This window comes from Castor canadensis, chromosome 4 (assembly GCF_047511655.1).
Source record: "Castor canadensis chromosome 4, mCasCan1.hap1v2, whole genome shotgun sequence".
Classification (NCBI taxonomy): Eukaryota; Metazoa; Chordata; class Mammalia; order Rodentia; family Castoridae; genus Castor; species Castor canadensis.
Window position 1 is genome coordinate 81671779 of NC_133389.1, and position 21419 is coordinate 81693197.

The 21419-nt window shown below is 45.5% G+C and overlaps 1 protein-coding gene across 26 annotated transcripts in view; it reads left to right on the top strand.

The window, feature by feature from the left end:
• The window catches only part of Clasp1 (cytoplasmic linker associated protein 1), a 251589-nt gene extending 230598 nt beyond the window's left edge, over positions 1-20991 (top strand). For all 26 annotated transcript variants that reach the window (XM_074070502.1, XM_074070503.1, XM_074070504.1 and 23 more), the window contains 3 exons: positions 11325-11531; positions 12833-12949; positions 17952-20991. In XM_074070502.1, coding sequence (XP_073926603.1) covers positions 11325-11531; positions 12833-12949; positions 17952-18038 — 411 coding nt within the window. In that variant the 3' untranslated portion in view covers positions 18039-20991. The remainder of the gene's footprint in view (positions 1-11324; positions 11532-12832; positions 12950-17951) is intronic.
• The last annotated feature ends 428 nt before the right edge of the window (positions 20992-21419 follow it).

Here is a 21419-nt window from a genome sequence, read left to right on the forward strand (position 1 = left end):
AAGGGGTAGTTTTTCTCTTGGCAGTTGTCTGGTTGCTTGAACAATGACTGACCTAAGATCCCCCATGATGCATGTAGCTCAGCAAGGAGGGGCTCCTGCTCTGGTTCGGAATGTCTCCACCTGCTGGTCCCAGCACAGCGTGCAGCACATAGGTAGTGGATGGCTTTCCAACTAGTAACTTGTGTTTCTAAAACCTGGCTTGGTCACATGATGGTGACAGTCACTTATGCTTATAAACAAAACACTTTCCGTTTGTAGTAACTCACTTGAAAATGTGAGGACCAGATAGGCTAGTATGGCCAACATAATTGTTCCCAGGTGAAGAAGGAGGGTTGTCCCCAAGGAGACTGCCCCACAATTGCTGGCAGAACTAAGGTATAAACCAGGTCTTGGGTCTCTTGTAAGGGGTACTGGCCTGTGCTGACTTTATGTTTTCTCAATACATAATAGTTGTCCTTAGTGAGAATACATGATCGAAATTGAAGTGAAATTGATGTTCTTTTATTTCTAGATGGTAATGGTTGTTTTGTGACAAAGGATACATTTAGATTGGGAGACTAAAATGACACTAAGCCAGCAATGGTGTTTGGCACTTAGTGTCCATCCAGCTGGAAGATGTCTGTCTTTAAATTGGGTACCCCAATCTCGAAAACTTTGACAGTTAACAGAGTTAAATCATCTATTTGACATTTTCTACGTTCTTGGAGTGTTTTATGTTTTTCTTTGCAAAATGGGAAATTTAGGAGAGGAAGTCCCTCGGTATGAGATTCCCTTAAATTCCCCAAGGGAAAAGAGCAGAAAATCTCCTGGCTCAAGTAACTTAGCAGCACTGTTAACTTAAAATTCCTATAGCCAAAGGATCCCTGCACTGCTGTCCCATGAGCTGGCACAGCGGGGAGAGCATGTTATGTTCTGGGAGGCACCCTGTTGGCAGGCCTTCCTGCTTGGCATGCTTGCTGCTCACCTTGACTCCTGCCCTTGCCACTTCCTCATGAAACTGGAGGCTGTTGTGCTGCCAGAAGCTGTTTGAGAACCTGGACAGTTAGGTTTTAGGTTGGGTTTTTCTTTTCCTTTTTCTTTAAAATTCTTCGAGTCTTTCCCTTACTTTATCCAGTCTGTTTCTATTTCCCATCTCTGGTCCTTAGGGCAGAATAGTTAGGTTCATGTATAGTTTGTGTGGTGGCCCTCTTGCTGCCATACGAATAGTACACACCATTAATTTCCAAACATACACCGGATAGCTTCCACAGTGTTCAGGGGCCAGTTCCTTTATCAGTCATGGAAAGGCATAGTCTGTTTTCCTGTCTGACCAGTGCTTCCAAAGTTTGCTTGTCCCAAGCTGGTCTGTCTAGGAGTTTCCTTCTCAAAAGAAGCTACTTGGTTTTTACATTCCCCAGCAAAAGCCGAGCCTCAGCAGGATATGAAGAGCATGAGACCTGGCAGGCTCACAAGGACTGTTGTGAGAGACTGTGAGACTGTGGCGCCAGCCACCCTCCCCCTGCTACATGTACTGGTCTCCATACCACACACACTGTGGCTCTGGCTGTAAAACTGCAGCAGTGCAGGACAGCTTCTAGAACTGCGATTTGTAGAAACTCAAACATGTCATGCAAGCTGAGACAAGATGGATACGGTGAGCCTCATCAAGGTGGCTTGCCTGCTCCTCCTGTAAGCGAGGTTAGCTTCCTCCTATTCTTCTAAAGGAACTGTGAAACTGTCCGAGGCAGGCACTGAATCTGCATCAGAGCCATTGTCCTGAGCTGACATAGACATGTTGCAGTAAGGGTGACCGATGCAAGATTTAGAGCTTTTATTTTAAAAGTTGGTTTTGTCAGGTTAGACATAATCTTTTCATAGTCACTATTTAAGTAACTAAATCTCTTTTATTACCTAAATCCCCTTTTGTCTTTTTAATAGATAAATGATGCCGTTGAATGTTAGTGCCCATAATGTTAGTGACGTTCTGTGGTTTGTAGTGGCTTTAGCATTTAGCAAACACCTTGACGGGCTGGGGCTTCATTTGTAAAACCTTGAGCCCATTTTTTGATTTTTTAAGATAACTCCATCCATTTGAACTCTTCTCCTTTTGCCATGTGTAGCCTGTTTATTGAAGCTGATAGAGAGTCTCTCTGATCATTAAGAAGAGAAAGAGTTTAGTAGAATTGAAATTCTGAGAAGATTCTGGGGCAGTATGAGGTATGAATCCTGAGACAAAACCCAGATCTCAGCCTGGATCTCAGGCTAGCAATCTGCTGCTCTCCAGGTCTGCTGCCATTCAGTGTCCGTCACCTTTATTATGTGACCCTGCACAAGCAAGGCTGTTGTGAAAGTCGAGGTGTGAAGATGAGGATATTTGCTGTTTGGGCAGGCTGTGTGTGTGTGTGAGAGAGAGAGAGAAAGAGAGAGAGAGAGAGAGAGAGAGAGAGAGAGAGAGAGAGAGAGCTTTTGCTATGTAGCCCAGGCTGGCCTTGAACATTTGACCATCTTACCTCAACCCCCAGGTGCTGGGATTACAGCCATGTACCACCACACCAGCTCTAACTATTTCTTGAAGATGCTTCATAGCAGACTTTTTGATCATTAAACTTAGTTTTTCTGAAGATTGCCACATTAGTGAATATTCAGTGACATTTTCCTACTGAAAGAAGTGTGATGGTGCCTGCCTCTAGTCCCAGCTACTTGTGAAGCAGGAGGATCATTTGAAGACCCTGTCTCTTAAAAATAAATAATAAAAGAGGAAAATGGTAGCATCACTTCCTGGCACTACTGTCACCAAACATTTCTAACTGCACACCATAGATGTTTGTGTCTTCAACATCAGAATCCAGTTTCAAGTTGTTTGGCTTATTTGGGGAAAATGGATTCTTTGATAAATATTAAATAACTTACTCTATCTGTAGGGATTTTATTTGTAAATCATTTCCAGTTAAAGTTTTTGACTTCAAGGAATTAAGAAAAGCATAATCAAGCTGAGTGCTGGTAGCTCATGCCTATAATCCTAGCTATTTGGGAGGCTGAGATCAGGCGGGTTGCAGTTCAAGACCAGCCTAGGCAAAAATGTTTTTGAGACCCCCCCATCTTAATGGGAAAAAAGCTGGGCATGGTGGTTCACACCTATCATCCCAGTGATGTCAGGAAGATAGGAAGATCACAGTCCAGGCCAGCCTGAGTAAAAATTCAGACCCATCTTTAAAATAGCCAAAGTCTTGAGTTCAAACCTCAGTACCACCAAAAAAAAAGGCAGTATCAAAGATATTTTTAAAAAGATAAAAGTACTTTCTGAGACTCACTTCACCTAGCCAGTGGAGTGTTTTTTATGCAGTCCTTTTGACAGACTGTGGCCAGAGAAAAGCAGTGGTGTGCTAGAGGAGGCATGTCACTGAGCTCCTGTGTGAAGTGTGGCTTCACATGCCAACTAAAGTACCTAGCCTGGCTCATCTTCCCTTTACTCAGGAATGGCCCTGATAGCCTCTCAGGGCAGCAGCCATGTTGCCAGTGGTTCTGGGAAACAGTACATTTGCAGGGGCCTGAACAAGTCATATAACCCTCTGGATCTTGCTTTTTTCCTTATCTGTCCGCCCCAGGACTGGCTGGATGGTTATCTGTATCTCATCCAGCTCCAAGATGATAGCAGTTGCTATTGAGTAACACACCTAAATCCTCATAGATTCTAAATCTCCAGTTTTCCATGGGTCCAACCTTGGGATTTGACCTGAAGCCCCATTTCCTTTGGAAATTCTTGCTTTTTAATAAACAGACAAACTCAGAAATCAAGAAAGTTTCGAGTGGTTCTGAGTGATGCTAAGAGTGCAAGCTCTGGTCAGTGTTTTATCACAAATGCGGGATGGGGGAAGGTAGAGGATTCAGTCTTCAAGCTTATGGTGTGGTTGAGTTTGTTGCAGCAAAGACTCAATGTGTGGTTCCAAGGGAGGTGTACCAGAAGCTTAGAGCTAACTAGAATGGTCAGGGAAGAACAGCCAAGGGTGAAGAGAACCTAGCTGGCAAGAGAAAACTGTAGCTGGAATCTGGGGTAACAAGGGTGAACTGACTGCAGGAGTGCTGCCCCTCTAGGGGAGGGAAACCATCATGTTTTCCATGTCAGATAGGACACTTTGCCCACCTCCAAGGTTGTCGCAGTAGGCCAAGCCCATCATCTGGTTCTGAATGGCTGCAGTTGCTGCTGTTGAGTTCTTCCTCATTGATGAACTGACCCTCTCGGGAGCCAGGGGTGACTGCTGCTTGTTTGCTGACAGAGCTTCACAGAGGGCCATTGTTTATCACCGGAACCTTCAGGTTTGGAGTTGGAACACCTGAGTTGATGCATTGTAGTTCTCAGCTCTGTGGCTGTGTAACTGTGAATAAGTCACCAAAGCTGTCTGGATGGAGCGGGGATGTACTTTGTGTCCTGTCCTGCAGGGCTCACATAAGTCAGGTGAAGTGGGGTGGCTGGCACTATTGAAAACTGAAGACCTGGCCTCTTTATTCTCTTCCACTGAGGAAGTAGACTGATTTTGAATAAATCACAAGGTGTTGTGTTTTGGTTTTACACAAAGCAGATACAACTGCATCTCTCAACTGAATAAACTTAAAATTACAAGTAGAAATACAACTTCTGCTTGGGCTACTGCTTGGTTTGAATCCATCCACATTGGTGCTAGAGTAACTGGTCCATTGGTGCTAGGCTGTAAGCTGGAAGACACTGAGCATCTTTGGAGATAGACCCTGGAGTTAGGAATGCAGAGAGGAGCCTTGCCTTACAAGCTTCATACCCAATGTGCAGCACTTCCTGGAAGGCACAACCAAACTCATAAATGTTCTCCATTTGCCCCTGATGACCCCAGTTCTAACCATTGGAGTAGAACAGAGTAAGTCTCCCACCCGTGCCTTGCTACATTTGAAGGTAGATACTATTGGCCTGGATAGGCTTTTCCAGGCCAGGCTGTGATGGATGTGCTGTCAGACACCACTCTTAGGGTCTTTGAAGTTCTCATTTTGTTATGTGTACATTTGTCACTGGAAAACACTCCTTAGGTTGGGTGGATGATAAGATTGTATAATCCAAAATAATTTTCTCATTGTATATTTAAATGTTTCTTCTTTTTCTGGAAAATAATTTTTAAATTCTTCATTCAGTTCTGAGGCCTGAAAAGTGGGAGAGATTTACCCCAGATCTGTTGCCTAATTGACAGAATCAGCCTCAAACTCAGGTCTCCAGACAAAGCCTGAAGCTTTCCTCTCTCCTACCTCTAGTACTGAGCCTGATTTAATGAGGATCCATCTCAGGTTCAGGTCCATGGTTACTCCACCATAAGTCCCAGTTTATGTCTGTGCCAATCTAGGGTGTTGGTCTTTTTCTCTGGTTATATTGATGGACTGTAAAACTCACATGGGGATTGTAATTTTTATAAGGTCTTTCTGGCCATTCCCAGTAGGTGGCACCATGCTTTTCCTTACCTTCCACATGATTGAGGAGCTAAACTCCAGATGTCCTACTGCAAACAGTTCTTTGATTTCAGCCATCGTTGTTTTTGGACCTTTGCTTTTTTTTTTTTTAAATGATGCATCTAAGACAGAGCCAAATCAAACTTTGTCAACTCAAAGCATGCAGTCCAAATGTTGAGAATTTCTGTGCTCTAAAGGTAAGAAACCTTATCCTTAAGCAAACATTCACCAGTATTCTGAGTAGTGATCCCACTTTCTTAAAAGGCTAGGTATGTGAGTGGCTGAGCCAGGAGGACTGAGAGTTCCAGGCCAACCTGGGCTATTTATTTAGTAAGACCCTGTCTCCCAAAAAAAAAAAAAATTTTTTTTTTTAAAAAGACTTTTCCTAGTGAGACATTGTCATCTCACTGACACTGAAAAGGAAGAATTCCTGTGTTTCTAGCCAGCTAGGAACAAAATGAGCAAAATCTGAATAGAATATGTCTACTTCAAGGCAAGTTGTACCCCAGGTCTGCTTGATCCTGCTCCCCTGAATGTGCCTTACCTTTAAAGACATGCTCGCCACTCTGGCCACCTTGTCTACTAAGCAGTATTGCCTACTTCCTTTCTGTCACCCATGTTTACTTTTACTCTCCGTTTGCTTACATTTATAATCCTTGCTTCTTCTGTTACATAGAACACAGGGCAAAACCTAAAGTTCACCCTGATGTGGGCAGCCTGCCAAAGCCAGGGCTTGGCATATGGAGGGAAGTCAGAACACCTCCCTATCGTGCCAAAACCATTGCCTTTCTCAGAGAACTTTTTCTCACTCTGGTGTAAGAAAGGGTTTCAGCTACTCTGAGGTGCCACTTGTGACATTTTATCTTCAGGCCTTCTCAGAAAGGCCTGTTAGATGCACTTAATAAATTGCTTCATGCAGGCACCCTCTAGAATTCCTGGACTTTCCTAAGAGAGCCTTCTCCTGGGATTGGGTTCAGCTAAACAGTTCTGAAAGGGTTTTCCAACAGCTCTCTTATAGGGTAATTCACTTGAAGCTGAATGGCCGTTAAACATGAGAAATGGGAAAGAGAGAAGGAAAACTTCATGGCTGAGTTCTCACAGTGAGCCTGGCAGTTCCTTGCCTCATCTCATTAATCCTCATTGCTTCCCTGAAGGGTACCAGAGGGTGTTAGCTTCCTTCTGTTGGGACTGACAGAGGCACTACTGGGGCTTGACTCCCACTGTCTCCAAATCCACATGCTGGCCTCCCACGAAGCTGCCTCCAACCCTATACCAACTGAATCATCATCCAGAGTTTTCTGACCCTTTCCCCTTTTTTTGGGCCAAGTTTTAAAGCTAAGATCCAAAAGCTCCTCAGCTTTCTCAACAAGCTGTGATACTTGTACACAGTGGTTTCTTGCTGTAGAAAGCCAGTGTCTTCAGAGCACAGTCACATTGCTGGGCCTGTCCTCTTTCTACCTCCCACCATGTGCTCAGCTGTTTGGAACTCAGCCATATGCCTGGCTCTCCCCAGTGAGCTCTTATGCATGGTCTTAGAACAGTCATGGCAACCTAAAGAGGTGGACTGAGGAGGAAAGAACTTGGTGCCTGATGGAGCGCCCCCTTCTTCAAACAACTGATTACTGGAAAACTACTCAGAACTTGTCTCTCTGCCGAAAAACTAGTCTGTTGTACTTGCATTTGTCACCTGGGACTTCTGGGCCTCATGCAGTCGATTTTTGTGTAAGGCTCAGGTTGGACATTTGCAGATGTCTTGCCTTCCTCCTTGTGTTCTGTGCTAACTTCTTCCTTGAAAAATGTAAGTGTGGCATACACCTGAGGGGACTTGTATGCTATGGGGGAAAATGTGTCCACTGTGAGGAGATGAGTTTGATAAACATTTAGTGAGCACCTCATGTGAGGTCAACATTGTACCTGGGCTGGGGATAGAGAGATGACTGAGATGGGATCTTGCCCTCAGGGAACTTTTCATCCAGTGGGAGAGGCAGTTTCAGCAAAATGTTTACATGAGATCTCCTGGAGTTAGGGGGTGGGGTGGACTGAGTCCTGAAGGATGTCCTGGACCAGCTGGGTGAAGGACATGAGTGAGGATAGGACAAGAAAGGAGCCGGCCTCACTGAAGACCTGGGCCTCAGCCTCAAGGTAGTATTGGAGAGACTGTGGGAGAGGACAGACCCATCCTTATGCAGGCACTGGACTACAGGGAAGGGACCGGTTCCCTCTCAGAGTGTTGGACATGATGAGTGTCCTCTGGAGACTCATGGGAACAGAACTCCATTCTCCAGTACCCAACAGCCCCTGGATGGCTGCTCAGCCTCCTGGTAGCAACACTGCTGCCACCCTCTACTTCTCATGTTGACCCTCCACCAGACCTGGCTTAGAGCCAGGTGTGTTTTATAGCTGGAATGTGCCAAGTTAGTTGCATGTGACCTCTCCTAGCTCAGAAACTGTGACCATAAGTGGTTTGAGTCCCCCTCACAGAGTTTAAAACAACTGAGGCACAGACTGAGCAAGTATCTTGCCAGAGCCCTGGACTGAGGCCTGTCTGCAACTCTGCTGCCAGAGACCAAGAGTGTGCTTGCTCCTTCCTGGAGCAGCAGGTTAAAGGTAATTCACATGCACAGGGCCAAACATCACTCAGCTTTCAGAACATCTGTGTGGGAACAGATGTCCTTTGTAGGAAATTAAGTTGGCAGGAAGAAAAAAGCTACAGTAGGCTTTTTTAAATAGTGTGCTTCCTATGAATGGTGTGACTAAGTCAACACTTACTGAGGAGGGAATGCTTGTTCGTATGTACCGAAGTGCCTGGGAAGCTAAGCCTGCTGCCTGGATGGGGCAGAGACGGGTGCTTGCCAAGGGCCATTGAGCTGGAGGAAGCCCTGCAGAGCACCAGAGAAGCCCTCTGCAGAGATCCATCTCATTTCTCATCCCTCACCAGCCTCCACTTGTCTAATCCTGGTCAACTGCAGGAAGTGTACCAGGTGGCAGACACCTTCCCCTGCCCAAGGGACATGTTCTGGGCCTTTGCATCCTCATGCTGCCCCTCTACACAGACAGTGTCCAATCCCTAACACACAGGAAGCAACTGGTCAGTCATGGGTGAGCACGTGTGCTTGTACACGCATTCAACATAGCACACATGGAAAGCAAGAGAAAGGATGGTAGAAAAAAAATAGCTGAGGCTTTTAAGTTTGTAAGAATGTTAGAAGCTTGGATGTAGCCAGGCATGGTGGTGCAGGCCTGGGAGGCCAAGGCAGGAGGATCACAAGTTCCAGGCCAGCCTGAACTATATAGAGATCTTGTCTCAAAATTAAAAAAAAAAAAAAACTTGGGTGTTTTTAACACCTGTTTTCTGACATGTATTTTCATCCATGCTGATCAGGACTCAGTTTTGGCCAAATGGGTCGGTATATAACCCTTGTGTGGCTTCCACCAGATGTGTACATTGTGTCCACCAGGTGATGATGGAGTCAGTGACCTTATTTCTTGAAACTCCTTACCCTGTGGTAAGTGCCACAAAGAAATAGCAGACCTCCCTCGGGAAAGTTCAAAAGGCCACCAACAAGAAAGAATTGTGAGGTTCATACCTCAGGGAGAAAAGGCTTCTTTGGACGGGGACATGTCCTCAGGCAGACAGGAGTGGAGCTCAGACTATCAGTAAGTACTGAACTCCTGGCCAGTGCCCAGCCTTCCTGCATACTGGGTCATGCAGGGAAGAGTGCAGCTGCATATAGGTAAGAAGAAACATGCATGAAAATGTCACTAGGAATGTTGTCTGTCTCTGATGCCATGCAGGACGGACAGGGAGGCCAGAGAGCAGGCAGCCCACATGTAAAGGATGGTGCTTGTCCTGGCTCAGCAAAGGAGAGTCTGGGTGCAGTGAGCCATAAGCAGGAACAGTCGTGACTGTTACAGTGATTATATAGCACTAGTGTCACCATGGAGCACCTGCCCTATGCCAGAGTTGTGAAGCAGTACAGGCCAGCATCTGAGGGGCTGCCTGCTCAAGTGCGGCCCTCTGCCAGCTACCTCCTGAGCCCAAGCTGGACTGACCATAACTTCCCCTGGTCTCAATCTACTTCAGGTAGATTGTTACCAATGCAGTTCCCTTTCTAGGAAGGTTAATGTCATTTTTATTGCAATTTTTCAATACAGAAGTGTAAAAAAAAAAAAAAAAAGGCACCCATAACCTGCCACCATAAGATAAGGAGTGTTGTCTTTCATGCATTTCATCCCAGGTTTATATTGTGGTCAATGGCAGTAACATTGAGTAGCCGTTGACATATGGAGTTCCACAGTGAAAAGCCCACTGTGATTGGCAGCCTGGCCAACCTGCAGTGTGTTGATTATTAAATGAGATGAGCACAACTGTTGAGGCTGTCTCACAGATTAGAACCTACACACAGACCAGTGAGGCATTCTCCCTAATTGAGCCCTATTTGCAGGGCAGTGTAACCCCAGACTGAAGGCAAGACTGAGCCCCATCTGGAGCCATAGCTGGGGGGGCCCCAAGGTCTAGCCCTGCCCCTCCTGGGGAGACAGTTCTGGGGTTCAGGTAATAGGCAGCACCTCCATCAGGGCCCCAACATGACCTAAACCAGGTCTGGCCTTCCTGGCCTCCACTCAGGTCGCCTCTCTGAGGGCCCTCCCAGCTCATCCTCGTATGCTCTGGCTTCTTCCCTGGTTCATGCCCACAAGCAGAATCTGCTTTCCAGATGGTCTGCATGCCATTTTCAGGGGTTAAGTCTGCTTAAGTCACAAGGACAGGCATGATTGAAGCTTCAGGTTAGTAGTCTTTGTCATGCTGCTATGTAAAGATAGAACTGAGTTATTTTGAGCTACAGAACACAAAGGGATCTGCATGGAATGTGCAGTCCAGAGCTGGCCATAGGAGAAAAGCACTTAATTTTCCTTGTACTCCACAGAAAATGCATACCTGTTTATAGTTTGCTATCTTTATTTTACATATTATTTGCATAATACATGTGTGATGCCCTCACTAGTAGAAAGAATCATTTACTATTCATCATTCACTTCTGAGATGCCCCCATTTTACAGGTGGGAAAGGGAACGTTAGCACTTGAGACTGTGTGACTGGGGTTTGGGTCAGCTCCCAAAGCTCCAGCCAGTTCTTTCTCCCACACCTTGTGCACAGTCTTCTACCTCAGTAGGTTTTTCACATAGTTCCTGTCTTTACTATGAGAGGCCCTTTGTGGTTCTGCAGAGGTCAGAGATGCTCCTTTGGCCCTGAGGCTGTCATTTCATGCCCTTTTTTAAAATCGCAAGGTAAGAGGAGCATCCTGCACACAGATTCCTGGAAAAGCTACTTCCACAAGAGACTTCCCAGGAAAACACTCCAGAAGCCACTCTGGAGCAGGCCAGATGCCTTACTGTTCAGCCCCTTAGAGGGAACACTCAACACTGAAGGCACTGATTACGTCCAAGCCCTCAGGAAGCTCTTGTGCTTTCACGTCCTAATCTTCTAGGGCTGAGATTCTCCAGTGTCAGTGTTAAGATTCACAAAGGGCTTAACACCACACCACCTACAGTCAGCCCAGAGGGCTGAGGTGGGCTGAGAAGCCATGTTACTAATGACATGCTGGGCGGGGACCGGGGTAAAGGGAGACAGCACTACACTTGGAGAGCTCTGCTGGCTTTCCCAGAATTCCCCACGCTTGTCTTTCCTCATCCCATACTCCCCTTTAAAATTCCCCTCCAGTTCTTCCGCTTTCACTTTCTAGAACAGTATTAGCCAGTGCAAGTAAGGCTGTGTGTTTCACTAAGTGGGATCATTGCATTTGGCCTCTGAAGTGAGCAGAAGAGGTGTTTGGTCTTTCTTCTTTGGAGCAGCTGGGACTCACTCAGGGAACTGTGTGTTTCAGGTGGTGAGGGCTGCTGAGGAGGCTGCATCCACGCTGGCCAGCTCTATCCACCCAGAGCAGTGCATCAAAGTGCTGTGCCCCATCATCCAGACGGCCGACTACCCCATCAACCTGGCCGCCATCAAGATGCAGACCAAAGTTGTTGAAAGAATCGCCAAGGAGTCCTTACTTCAGCTGCTCGCTGATATCATCCCAGGCTTGCTGCAGGTGGGTGTCATCGCTCCAGGCTTCCTAGGGCTGAGGCTAGAGGCAGGAGCTGCTAACTTGAAGTCACAGGGACTGTGCTCTGGCAGATGGGAAATTGCCAGTAACGGCCCTTTGATTAGGACCTTTGTCTTCTAATCTCATGCTCCTGCATGCAACAGGAAGACTCCTAGCAGCCCAGAACTCTGGCTCACAGAATGAACTTTCTGTTTAGTATAAACATATTTTGGTCATTTCTTTTTGTTTATTCCTTCAACACACCCTTATTCATACCTTCTGTGGGGCCAGGAGAGTCATGACGTGTACATCAGACAAGGTCCTCGCCCTCATGTATCCAGCAAAAACCTAGTGAAGCTCTTGTACACAAGGCAGTGAGCTAGACAGACTTTGATGGACAGGAGATGTGTTTCACTGGGTGACATTTCCTCAAGGGCTTTCCAGCCTGCTACAGGACATGATGCAGCCACACAGCAACTGTGGGCAACAGTGCTATCGCTGTACCACAGTACAGATGTGGCTTCCAGTTTGGGAGGGTGGTTCAGTGAAGAAAGGGAAAGAGGAACCACTTCCCATTTACACACTGCTGTTTGCTGAGCACTTACTTCTTGAGACACTTATTTGTTGAGGACTGGATTATTCCAGACAGAGAGAGAGGCAGGAAGGCTGAGTAGTTGCAAGGGTTGCTTGGAGACCAGTAGGTGGCCCCATTTGAGTTGGGGTGAGGGTCATGGAAGGCCCCAGAACTTGTTGGAGGGTAGAGAGGTTTTGCTCTCAAGAGTGAATGGTGTTGTTCTCTTTTCATTAAAGGCATTTTCTTTTTCTTTTTTTTTTTTCTTTTCTTTGATGGTATGGCGTCTGAACTCAGAGCCTCATGTTTGCTAGACAGGGCTCTACAACTTGAGCCACTAAATGCCCTAAAGGCATTTCACACAGGAAACTTGCCTTACCATTAGGAGAAATGTGGATGAAGCAGGTGATTTTTCCCTTTAGTTTCCTTGTTCATTCTGTCTCTTCATGCCACCTTCTGGGTGGCTGCATAATACAGAATGGTGCCTGTGTAGAGGCAGGCCCACCTGGCACTTGCCTCCTCCTGCCTCCAGGAACCAGGTCACTCTTGACACTAGTCAGTTTCGACTTCTTTGGGGTAAAAATCTCTGGTTTCAGTTGTGGGTCTGAGGCATACCTGGTTACGACTGACAAGTCCAAGGTTGAACTCTGAGGGCATTTGTGGAAGTGTTACTAAAATCCTGACTGAGGCGAGTCTTTGATCTGCTTTCTTTTTTGTGTCCCCTTTGGCTCACTAGGGTTATGACAACACTGAAAGCAGTGTGCGTAAGGCCAGTGTGTTTTGCTTAGTGGCAATTTATTCCGTAATCGGAGAAGATCTGAAACCTCACCTCGCACAGCTCACCGGGAGCAAGGTATGTATAGTGTTACCTGTGATATCCACACCTGGACCCTGCCAGCTTGTCATGAGCCCCTTGGCTCCAGGCAGAATTTTCTCATTGGGTATGTTTCAGCTGGACCCTATTTCTCAAAAAAACAATTTTCTAAGGCAAAAATGACCAGTTATGTGATGAAGTCATCTTAAGGTGGCACTAACATGATACACAAATCCTCCATTTTAACTGTTGTTATTTTTTTTTTCTGGAAGTGATTTTATTTTATTTTATTTTTCATTTTTCTTTTATTATTCATATGTGCATACAAGGCTTGGTTCATTTCTCCCCCCTGCCCCCACCCCCTCCCTTACCACCCTCTCCGCCCCCTCCCTCTCCCCCCCCCTCAATATTAACTCTGTTTTTGAAAAGACAACTTAGCTTCTAGTTTATTCACAAAAGAAAAACAACTTTGGAAACTAGATTTTTCTCACTCAGTCACTAAGAAAATGTACCTAAGCACTTAGCAAATTGCTGAATCAGAATGGAGATCCTTGTGGATATCCATAGTAGGAATAGTGGCCTTGCCTCTGTGCCTGCTGTACCCCAGGTACATGGTGAATTGTCTTCCTGTTGACATCCCTAAGGGATAAATACCGTCATGTCTCTAGCCAGGTCAAGGGTACACAGAGATTGGACTCTGGGAGCTGAGTTCATGTCACTGCCTCTCATGTTCTTTTACAAGTGTTTAGAATTAAGGGGAAGGAAATGGACCAAAATGACTGAGATTATTGAAGATGAGAGTAGTTAAAGGTGCCTTTTGGTTTAAAATTTTCTAAAAAGGAAGTCAAATCTGATGTGCCAGACTATATGAGAGCAGGTAGAAACCTCCATGCTATGGCAAGAGAGGCATGGTCGGGAAGTGGACCTTGACTTCAGAGAGGAGGCTGGCTGGGCTTTGGGCACCTGAGGCCTTGCCCTGAGTTGCCCGCTCCAGGGACCTGCAGGAGTTGAAAAATCCTTTGGCCTAGATGCACATACAACCTGCTCTACCAAACACAACCAGTGGAAAGCATGAAGCTAGAGACACCTGCCCCTGCTCCTTGTGAGAGAAGGAATCAGCCAGTGGGGCCCATTTCTTCTTTGACACAGCTGCAGAGCATCAGTCAGAGCCTAGCTTCCCCAGATTTCTGGACAGACAGCTGTGATGCCCTCCTCAGAGCAGGGCTCCCCACCCTCAGCACCATCAATACTGTGGGCCACTTGGATATGGAGGGGCTGTCCAAGGGTTGACAAACAGCAGCCCTGACCACGACCACCTAGAAAGCAATAGCACTAGTGTGTCCACCCAGGACAAGATGACCCCGGAAGAGTAGCATTACCCCCAACTGAGAATGGTCCAAAGGAGATGTGAATAGATGATTTGGGCTGCCTTACCTGGTTCCAGTCTCAGTTTCTTCTCTTCTCCCAGCAGGGCTCCTTGTCAGATCACTTCCCTAACCACCATTTGAAAAATGCTAGTGGGAGTTGCACAGCCTGTGCAGGGCCAGGAACCTTCCTCACTCCTTCAACCTTCATCAGGGATTTGTAGGTGGTATGGTGACAGTGAGGAAGACACTGTTCACTAAGGGAATTGGATTTTTTAAATGGAGAAGTCAGACCCTTACCAGATACATGATTTGTACATATTTTCTCCCATTCTGTGCGTCACCTTTTTACTCCGTTAATAGTGTCTGCCGATACACAATTTTTAAACATTTCCTGAAGTCCAATTTGTCTATTTTTTGTTGTTGTTGTTGCCTGTACCTTTGGTGTGCTACCCAAGAAATCATAGCCACCATTCTGAAGCTTTTATCCTGTTTCCTTCTAAGAGTTTTATATTTTAAGCTCTTACTTTGAGATCTCTGATCCATTGGGGGTTAATGTTTGTACATGGTATTAGATAAAGGTTGAACTTCATTCTCTTTCATGTGGATATCCATTTCCCAGCATCATTTGTTGAAAAGATGATCTTCTTTCAACCTTGACACGTTGTCAAAACTCATTCAACCATCTGTATGAGGGTTTGTCTCTGAGCTCTCTGTTCTGTCCCACTGATTTATATGTACGGCTTTATGCCAATGCCACACTGTTTTGTAACTTTGTTGTGCAGTGAAATCAGAAGTGTGAGCCCTCCAGACTTGCTCTTTTTAAGAACAAATCAGGATCTCTTGAGATTCCATATGTATCTTAGGATTGATTCATAAATTTCAGCAAAACCTTCATTAAGATTTTGATGTAGATTACATCAAATAAGTGTATCAGTTTGGATAGTATTGATATCCTATTAAGTCTTCCAGTCCATGAACATGGGACATTTTTCCATTTATATGTGTCATCTTTAATTAAACCACATTTTGTGGTTTTAAGTATATGAATCTTTTACTGCCTTGTTAATTCCTAATTATTCTTTTTGATATATCATACACGAATTATTTTCTTAATTTACTTTTTGCTGACTTTTCTTTGTTTTGGTTGTTTTGTATGTGCATGTGGTTGTTGTTTTTGTTGTCTGTTTTGTTTTGTTTTGCAGGACTGGGGATCAAACCCAGGTCCATGCTAGGCAAATGCTGTATCACTGAGCTATCTCCCCAGCCATATCATCTACCAACAAAAATAATTTTACCTTTTCCAATTTGTATGGTTTTTTTCCCTTGCATAATTGCTATGGGTAGAACATCTAGTTCTCTGTTAAAATGGTGAAAGCAGGAGCACATGTATTTTTTCCTGATCCTAGTCTTTTCCCCATTGATTATGGGGGAGGAAGAGGAACTTTAATATGGTTTTCAATATGTTGAGGTAAATTTCCTTCTAATCCTAGTTTGTTGAATGTTTTTATCCTGAAAAAGTATTGAAGTCTGTCAGATGTTTTTCTGTATTAGTTAAAATAAGCTATTGGGTTTTTCCCTTCAATCTGTTAACATCATGTATTATATTAATTAATTTTCATAAGCCAAGCCATCCTTGCATTCCAGGAATAAATCTCACTTGGTCAGTCTCTGTAATTTGCTGATGAATTCCATGTGCTAGACTTTTGTTGAGAATTTTTACATCAGTGTTCATGAGAGATATTAGTATATAATTTTCTAGTAGTATCTGTCTGGCTTTGGTATCAAGGTAGTGCTAGCTTTATAGAATGAGTTTGGAAGTGTTCTGTAATTTCTTGGAAAAAGTTTGAGAAGGATTATTACTGATTCAATCTTCTTACTAGTTATGATTCCATCTTAATTGATTTTATGTTTGCAGAAATTTGTCCGTTCCATCTAGTTATGCAGTTATGGGCCTATAGATTTCACAGTGCTCTCTTACAGGCCTTTTTATGTCCATAGAACCCATAATAATGTTCAGTACAACCATGTCTGATTTCAGTAATTTGAGTCTCTTTTCTCTTAGTCCATCTAGTTAAAGGTTTATCAGTTTTGTTGATCTTTTCAAAGAATCAATTTTCGGGTTTTTTTTTTTTTCTATTTTTCTACTCTATTTCAGTCATCTCTGTTCTGTCTATATCATTTTCTTCTGCTAGCTTTGGGTTTAATTGTTCTTTCTTTTCTAGTTCCTTCATATATAAAATTAGGGAAGTGAGACTGAACTGAGTTGTCAGGCTGGGGCTGGGAGTGGGGGGGAGAAGGAGTAAGCTGATGAAGGACAGTGGGGGAACACGGTCTCTGAACCAGAGATTACAGAAGCACTTTAGAATTGTCCTCATTGCTCTTGATTCTACAGGTGGGGAAGTCAAGGCTCAGAAAATTATTTTCCTGAGGTGACAAAACTAAGTTAGGGCAGAGTTGGTTCTAGAATGCCACTGGATTTGTTGAGCCTTAAGCATGATGGCATTTGTCACTGTGGCACTGCCCACTGTAGTGCATGTTTGGGATTCTAAACACCAGGGAAGGGCTAGGATGTAGCCAGTGGTAGAACACTTGGCTTGACATGTGCAAGCCCTGGTTCTATCCCCTACTACAAAAAAGAAAAGAAAGAAGAAGAAGAATTAAAACAAAAGGCAGGGACTGAAAAGCAGCTGTGGGGTGCAGTGTGAGTTAACATGATGCACTTGGCTGCAATAGAAACAGTAAGACACTCACAGGCCTGCCGTGGGGACCCCAGGGTGCTGGTTCACTCTATTTGTGTGGCACGGCACAGCACAACTTTGTGTTCCAATCTCTGCACATGTATGGTACCCACAAGGGACAATGTGTGGAAGGACACATCCCAGCAGGGAGCTCCTTTTAGGTGGACGAGTAGGGGCACCAGAGGGACTTGACCTCTGCTTGGTGCTTCAGACTGGTGCTTCATACTGCTCATTGGAAAGTCCTCCTTTTGTCATACAGCACTGCGTGGGTCTGTGTTAGCATTCCTTTGCAGTGATGTGTCTGGCCTCAGGGAGGTCTAATCTTGTAGGAAGGAACAAGCAAGCCCCTGCAAACAGTAGCATGAGGCTTCTACACAGAGTCCAGATGGGGTCCAAAGCCACAGGCATGGAAGGAAGGAATGGTCCCATCTGATTTGGATCAGGGAAGGCTTTGTTTAGGAGCCATTGAAATAGGTCTGGTGCTGTGAGCTTCCACTGGCAGGTGCTGGGGAAGAAGTGGCTTTAGCATGGGTGCGGAAGTTAGCCACTTTGACCTTGGCCTGGCTCCTTTGACCCTCTGAGTGGGATTCCACCTCCTTCCTACCCCACCCCCAGCTCTGATGAAGCCATTGGACTGCAGCCACCCTCGTTATATGTGGCCTGCTTCTCCTACACTCTCACCTGGTGCCCTGGGCCCTCCATGTTGCGATATTTGCCATTCTTTTGCAGTCGCCCACTGCTTTTCTCTCCTTTCCTCCCCATCGGAGGTCCCAGTCCCTCCAGACACATTAGTGCTCAGTAGCTGTGCAATGAGTCCCCAGCCATGGGGATTGGGGAGAAGCTACTTTCAGGTTCCCACCTGAGTTATTCTTTTCCCATCTTCTACTTTGTGGTTGCTTTTCCTCCTGCTCACTCATTTGTGTCTTCTCTCTGCAGATGAAGCTACTAAACTTATACATAAAGAGGGCCCAGACCACCAACAGCAACAGCAGCTCCTCCTCTGATGTGTCCACGCACAGCTAGTGGCAACACCAGTCTGCAGACCAGACATGATTGGTGGTGCCTCAGAGAATCCCTACCGGCTGCCCAGTCAGTGCACGGAGGCGTACATATTTATTACAATCAGTATTTTGTTCCCTTCCAGCTTTTGTGTAGAATCTTACTGGTATTGAATGTAATGGAAGCAAGGCCTGTATTGCAGTCTGCATAGAAACAAAAGGAATGAGAAACGAAGAGCCATACTTACACGTCTTGTACCGCCTGCTGATATCACCAAACCATGTGTGTGGGGCGCAGTTCTTAGAAACCAGAGCTCTGTAGCCAGAGCTACTACTACCTGGTAGATAGTAGCAATTTTTTTTTTCAGTTAATGACAGCTTTGGGGTTGGGGTTGGATGTTCCCTTTTGTTCCTCATTCGTAGCTTATGTTCCTACAAGTGTGGCCTGTGTGGGGCAAAGTTCCACCCTTTTCCCAGCTGACACTGGGAAAGGTTGTATGTCCTTAGGTTGTGTTTTGAGACCTTCTGAAAGTAGAGCTCAAGTCTCAGCAAGAAAAGGAAAAAGCCTAAAGCTGGCCTGCTGCCCTGGCTGTCAGCATAGAATCAGGCATCCCCAGTCTCCTCCCAGCTCCATCTAAGCAACTCCACTGATGGGTCCCTACCCCAGAGCTGCCTTTGGAAAGACTTCTCAAAGTTTTGGTCCCAGATGCTAACATAAAGCTAATTAGCATCAGTTGAGGGTGGCATTTCATGATGCACACAGGGTAAGAGAAGTGTCTGAGAAGACCATGTGTGAGATGCTGTTGTAAGGAGGACTGTCTTAGGGCCCCAGACTGGTGATTCAGATTTGTACTGTCTTCTCCCCTCACTTTGCCTGAGTTACTTGATTCTAGACCTTCTCAATCTGGCGAACAACAACTTCGCCATCCCAGTTTTGGCTTCTTTTTAATTTGGGATTAAGAGCAAGGAAAATCTAGAAATAGCGGGTATCAGAATCATTCTCTTTAATTCTATAAGCCAAAAGACTTCCTTCATTGTTAAAATAGTCAAGGAAAAAGTAATCATGATGAGTGGTGGATTGTAGAACACTAGGATTTGAAACTTTTAAAGTCAGTTTCCTTCCCTGGAAAGCCCCTGGGGCCACCTTTTTAAAAAAAAGAAAGAAGAAACCTCTTGAAGGACTGCTTGCTCCAAAGAAAGTAACTATGGATTTGGAGTCTGGTAAAGTTTTGAATAAAATTCTTAAGCCACATGGCAATTCTTAATGTAGTCATGAAGCCTTCTGTTGTTACTTATTGTAATTGAGCTGATTTTTTCCATGAAAAAAAGACCTTATTTTTGGACAGGTTCTTGTTCTGTAGCCCAGGCTGGTCTCACACTCACAGTCCTCATCCCTCAGTGTCTTGCTGGGATTACAGGCGTGCAACTATGCCCAGGACAAGGTTTCTCTTGAGGTTAATTTTATCGAGGTGTTGGCTGTTGCAGTGCAGAGGCCCTGCAGCCACTAGACCTGAACCAGAGGCTGGGGCACCCAGGTATGCAGTTCTCACCCAGATTCCATCCCCTCGCTTTGACCCTCCAGATTGGATGAGGGAGTTGTGAAGACAGATGTCGTGTTTGGAACTAGGCACTGAAAATGAAGGCCCTACACCATCCGAGTGTACTTGGGGGTGGAGGGGAGGATCTTAGGCATGTGACGTGTGCCCCACTGCTGTTCAGGGAACTTCAGGGGTGCATTTTAAGCAGTTTACTATTATTTAGTGATTTTGGCTCCAAACCTAGCAAGACCAGGCCTTACTTTTGGTGATAAATACTGTTTGTTTGTTGATAGTTCATGAACAGGATTTCCTTTTACACTCCACAAGAGTCTTGTGGCACTCCCCTATTGTAGAACTGTGTGTTTAGGCCAGGTTTCTTATGCCTAATCCGGTTAAAAAGACCCTTCTCTGGAGTTCTCTGACTCCCAGAAGGTCACCATGGTCCCAGCATAGTTGGAAGACTCAGGATCATTGCCTGATGTCCTTACAGTACCTACAAAGGGCTAGCCTCGAATGTCACTTGCCACCCTTCAGATCTCCTGATTAGAGAGAGATACAATCACTTTTCACGTCTCTTGGCCTCAATCTGAGAACTGCTGCCCATCGCGCCGAGGAGACTCGCATGCCGCCACCACCTCACAGAGGGTGACTGCGTCCACCACACCCTCCAACCCGAACGCTGCAGCTGCCTTGCCTTGCCTTGCCGCCTCTCTGCAGGGCTCCTGTTCAGATGACAGCCCAGAACTGTTTGCCTCCCATCTACCTGACTGTGCAGAGCCTCTAACCCCCTACCCTGTGGCCAGGGAGCCATTCACCTGAACCTGACTTCCTGCTTCCCTTCAAGCTGCTGCTTCCAGCCACTGTTGGGCAGGCGCCCTAGAGGCCTGCGGCTTTCAAGTGCACTGTGTGTGCTTTGCAGACCCAGTTCGGGAGGTTCAGGAGATGGCCGGGCCTGCCTTTTCTATGGCTCACCACTCGCTTACCAACACCTTGTGCAGGTAATGCAACCAGTTTGTCTCATAAACCTTTTTCTTTCCCCACCACCCTTTACTTACCAAGCATAATGTTACACTTTCAAAAGACAGCAAATAAGAACTTTGTAGAACCCCACCAGAACTCTGCTAATAACGTTGGAAATGGAAAAAGCAATGTTCTCAAAAAAATCAGCCACCAAAATAGTTTTGTTGGCACTGTGTTCACACGCATGGTCCCCACACCCCCAAGTTGGGTGTTTTTTGTTTTATTTTGGGGTTTTTTTGGGGGGGGGCTTTTTCATGTTACATCCATATCTGTATTTATATCTTATTTGTTTCACTTCCAAGTGTATCATGGCAAATGTACATATTTTTTTGTTAATAATGTGCTAGGATTTGCTAAAAAAGAAAACAACAAAAAAAGTCCCTTTTGAGTTTGCCCTAGAATAAATGAAACTTAATTCAGTTTCCTGTCTTGATGCTATCTGAATTATCCTGTGCCCTGCAGATTACACATCCTATCTCCTGTTATCACAGCCTGACCATGTTTATAAATATCCAAGAAGACCATATCAAGGGAGTTCTTTCTTCTTGGGACCTAAAGAGGTCAAACCACCAGAGAGGAATCCTCGCCGCTGTGTCCCTTAGGAGCCAGCAACCTCGGGGTAGAATGGAAAGGTTGGGGGTGAGGACACAGGTGCAGGTGGGGCTTCAGAGCCCCAGCCATGTTCCAGGGATATTATATGATGAGGCACCTTGCTTGTGTGGGTCTGCGTCCCTGCTGCCTCCTCTCCACAGCTAGTTGGACCCAGGGCAGGATTTGGCAGGGGCTCCTGGGTGCTGGCAGGTGTGGGGCCATGGAAGGTAGGAGGGCATGACATCAGTGGCTCCACA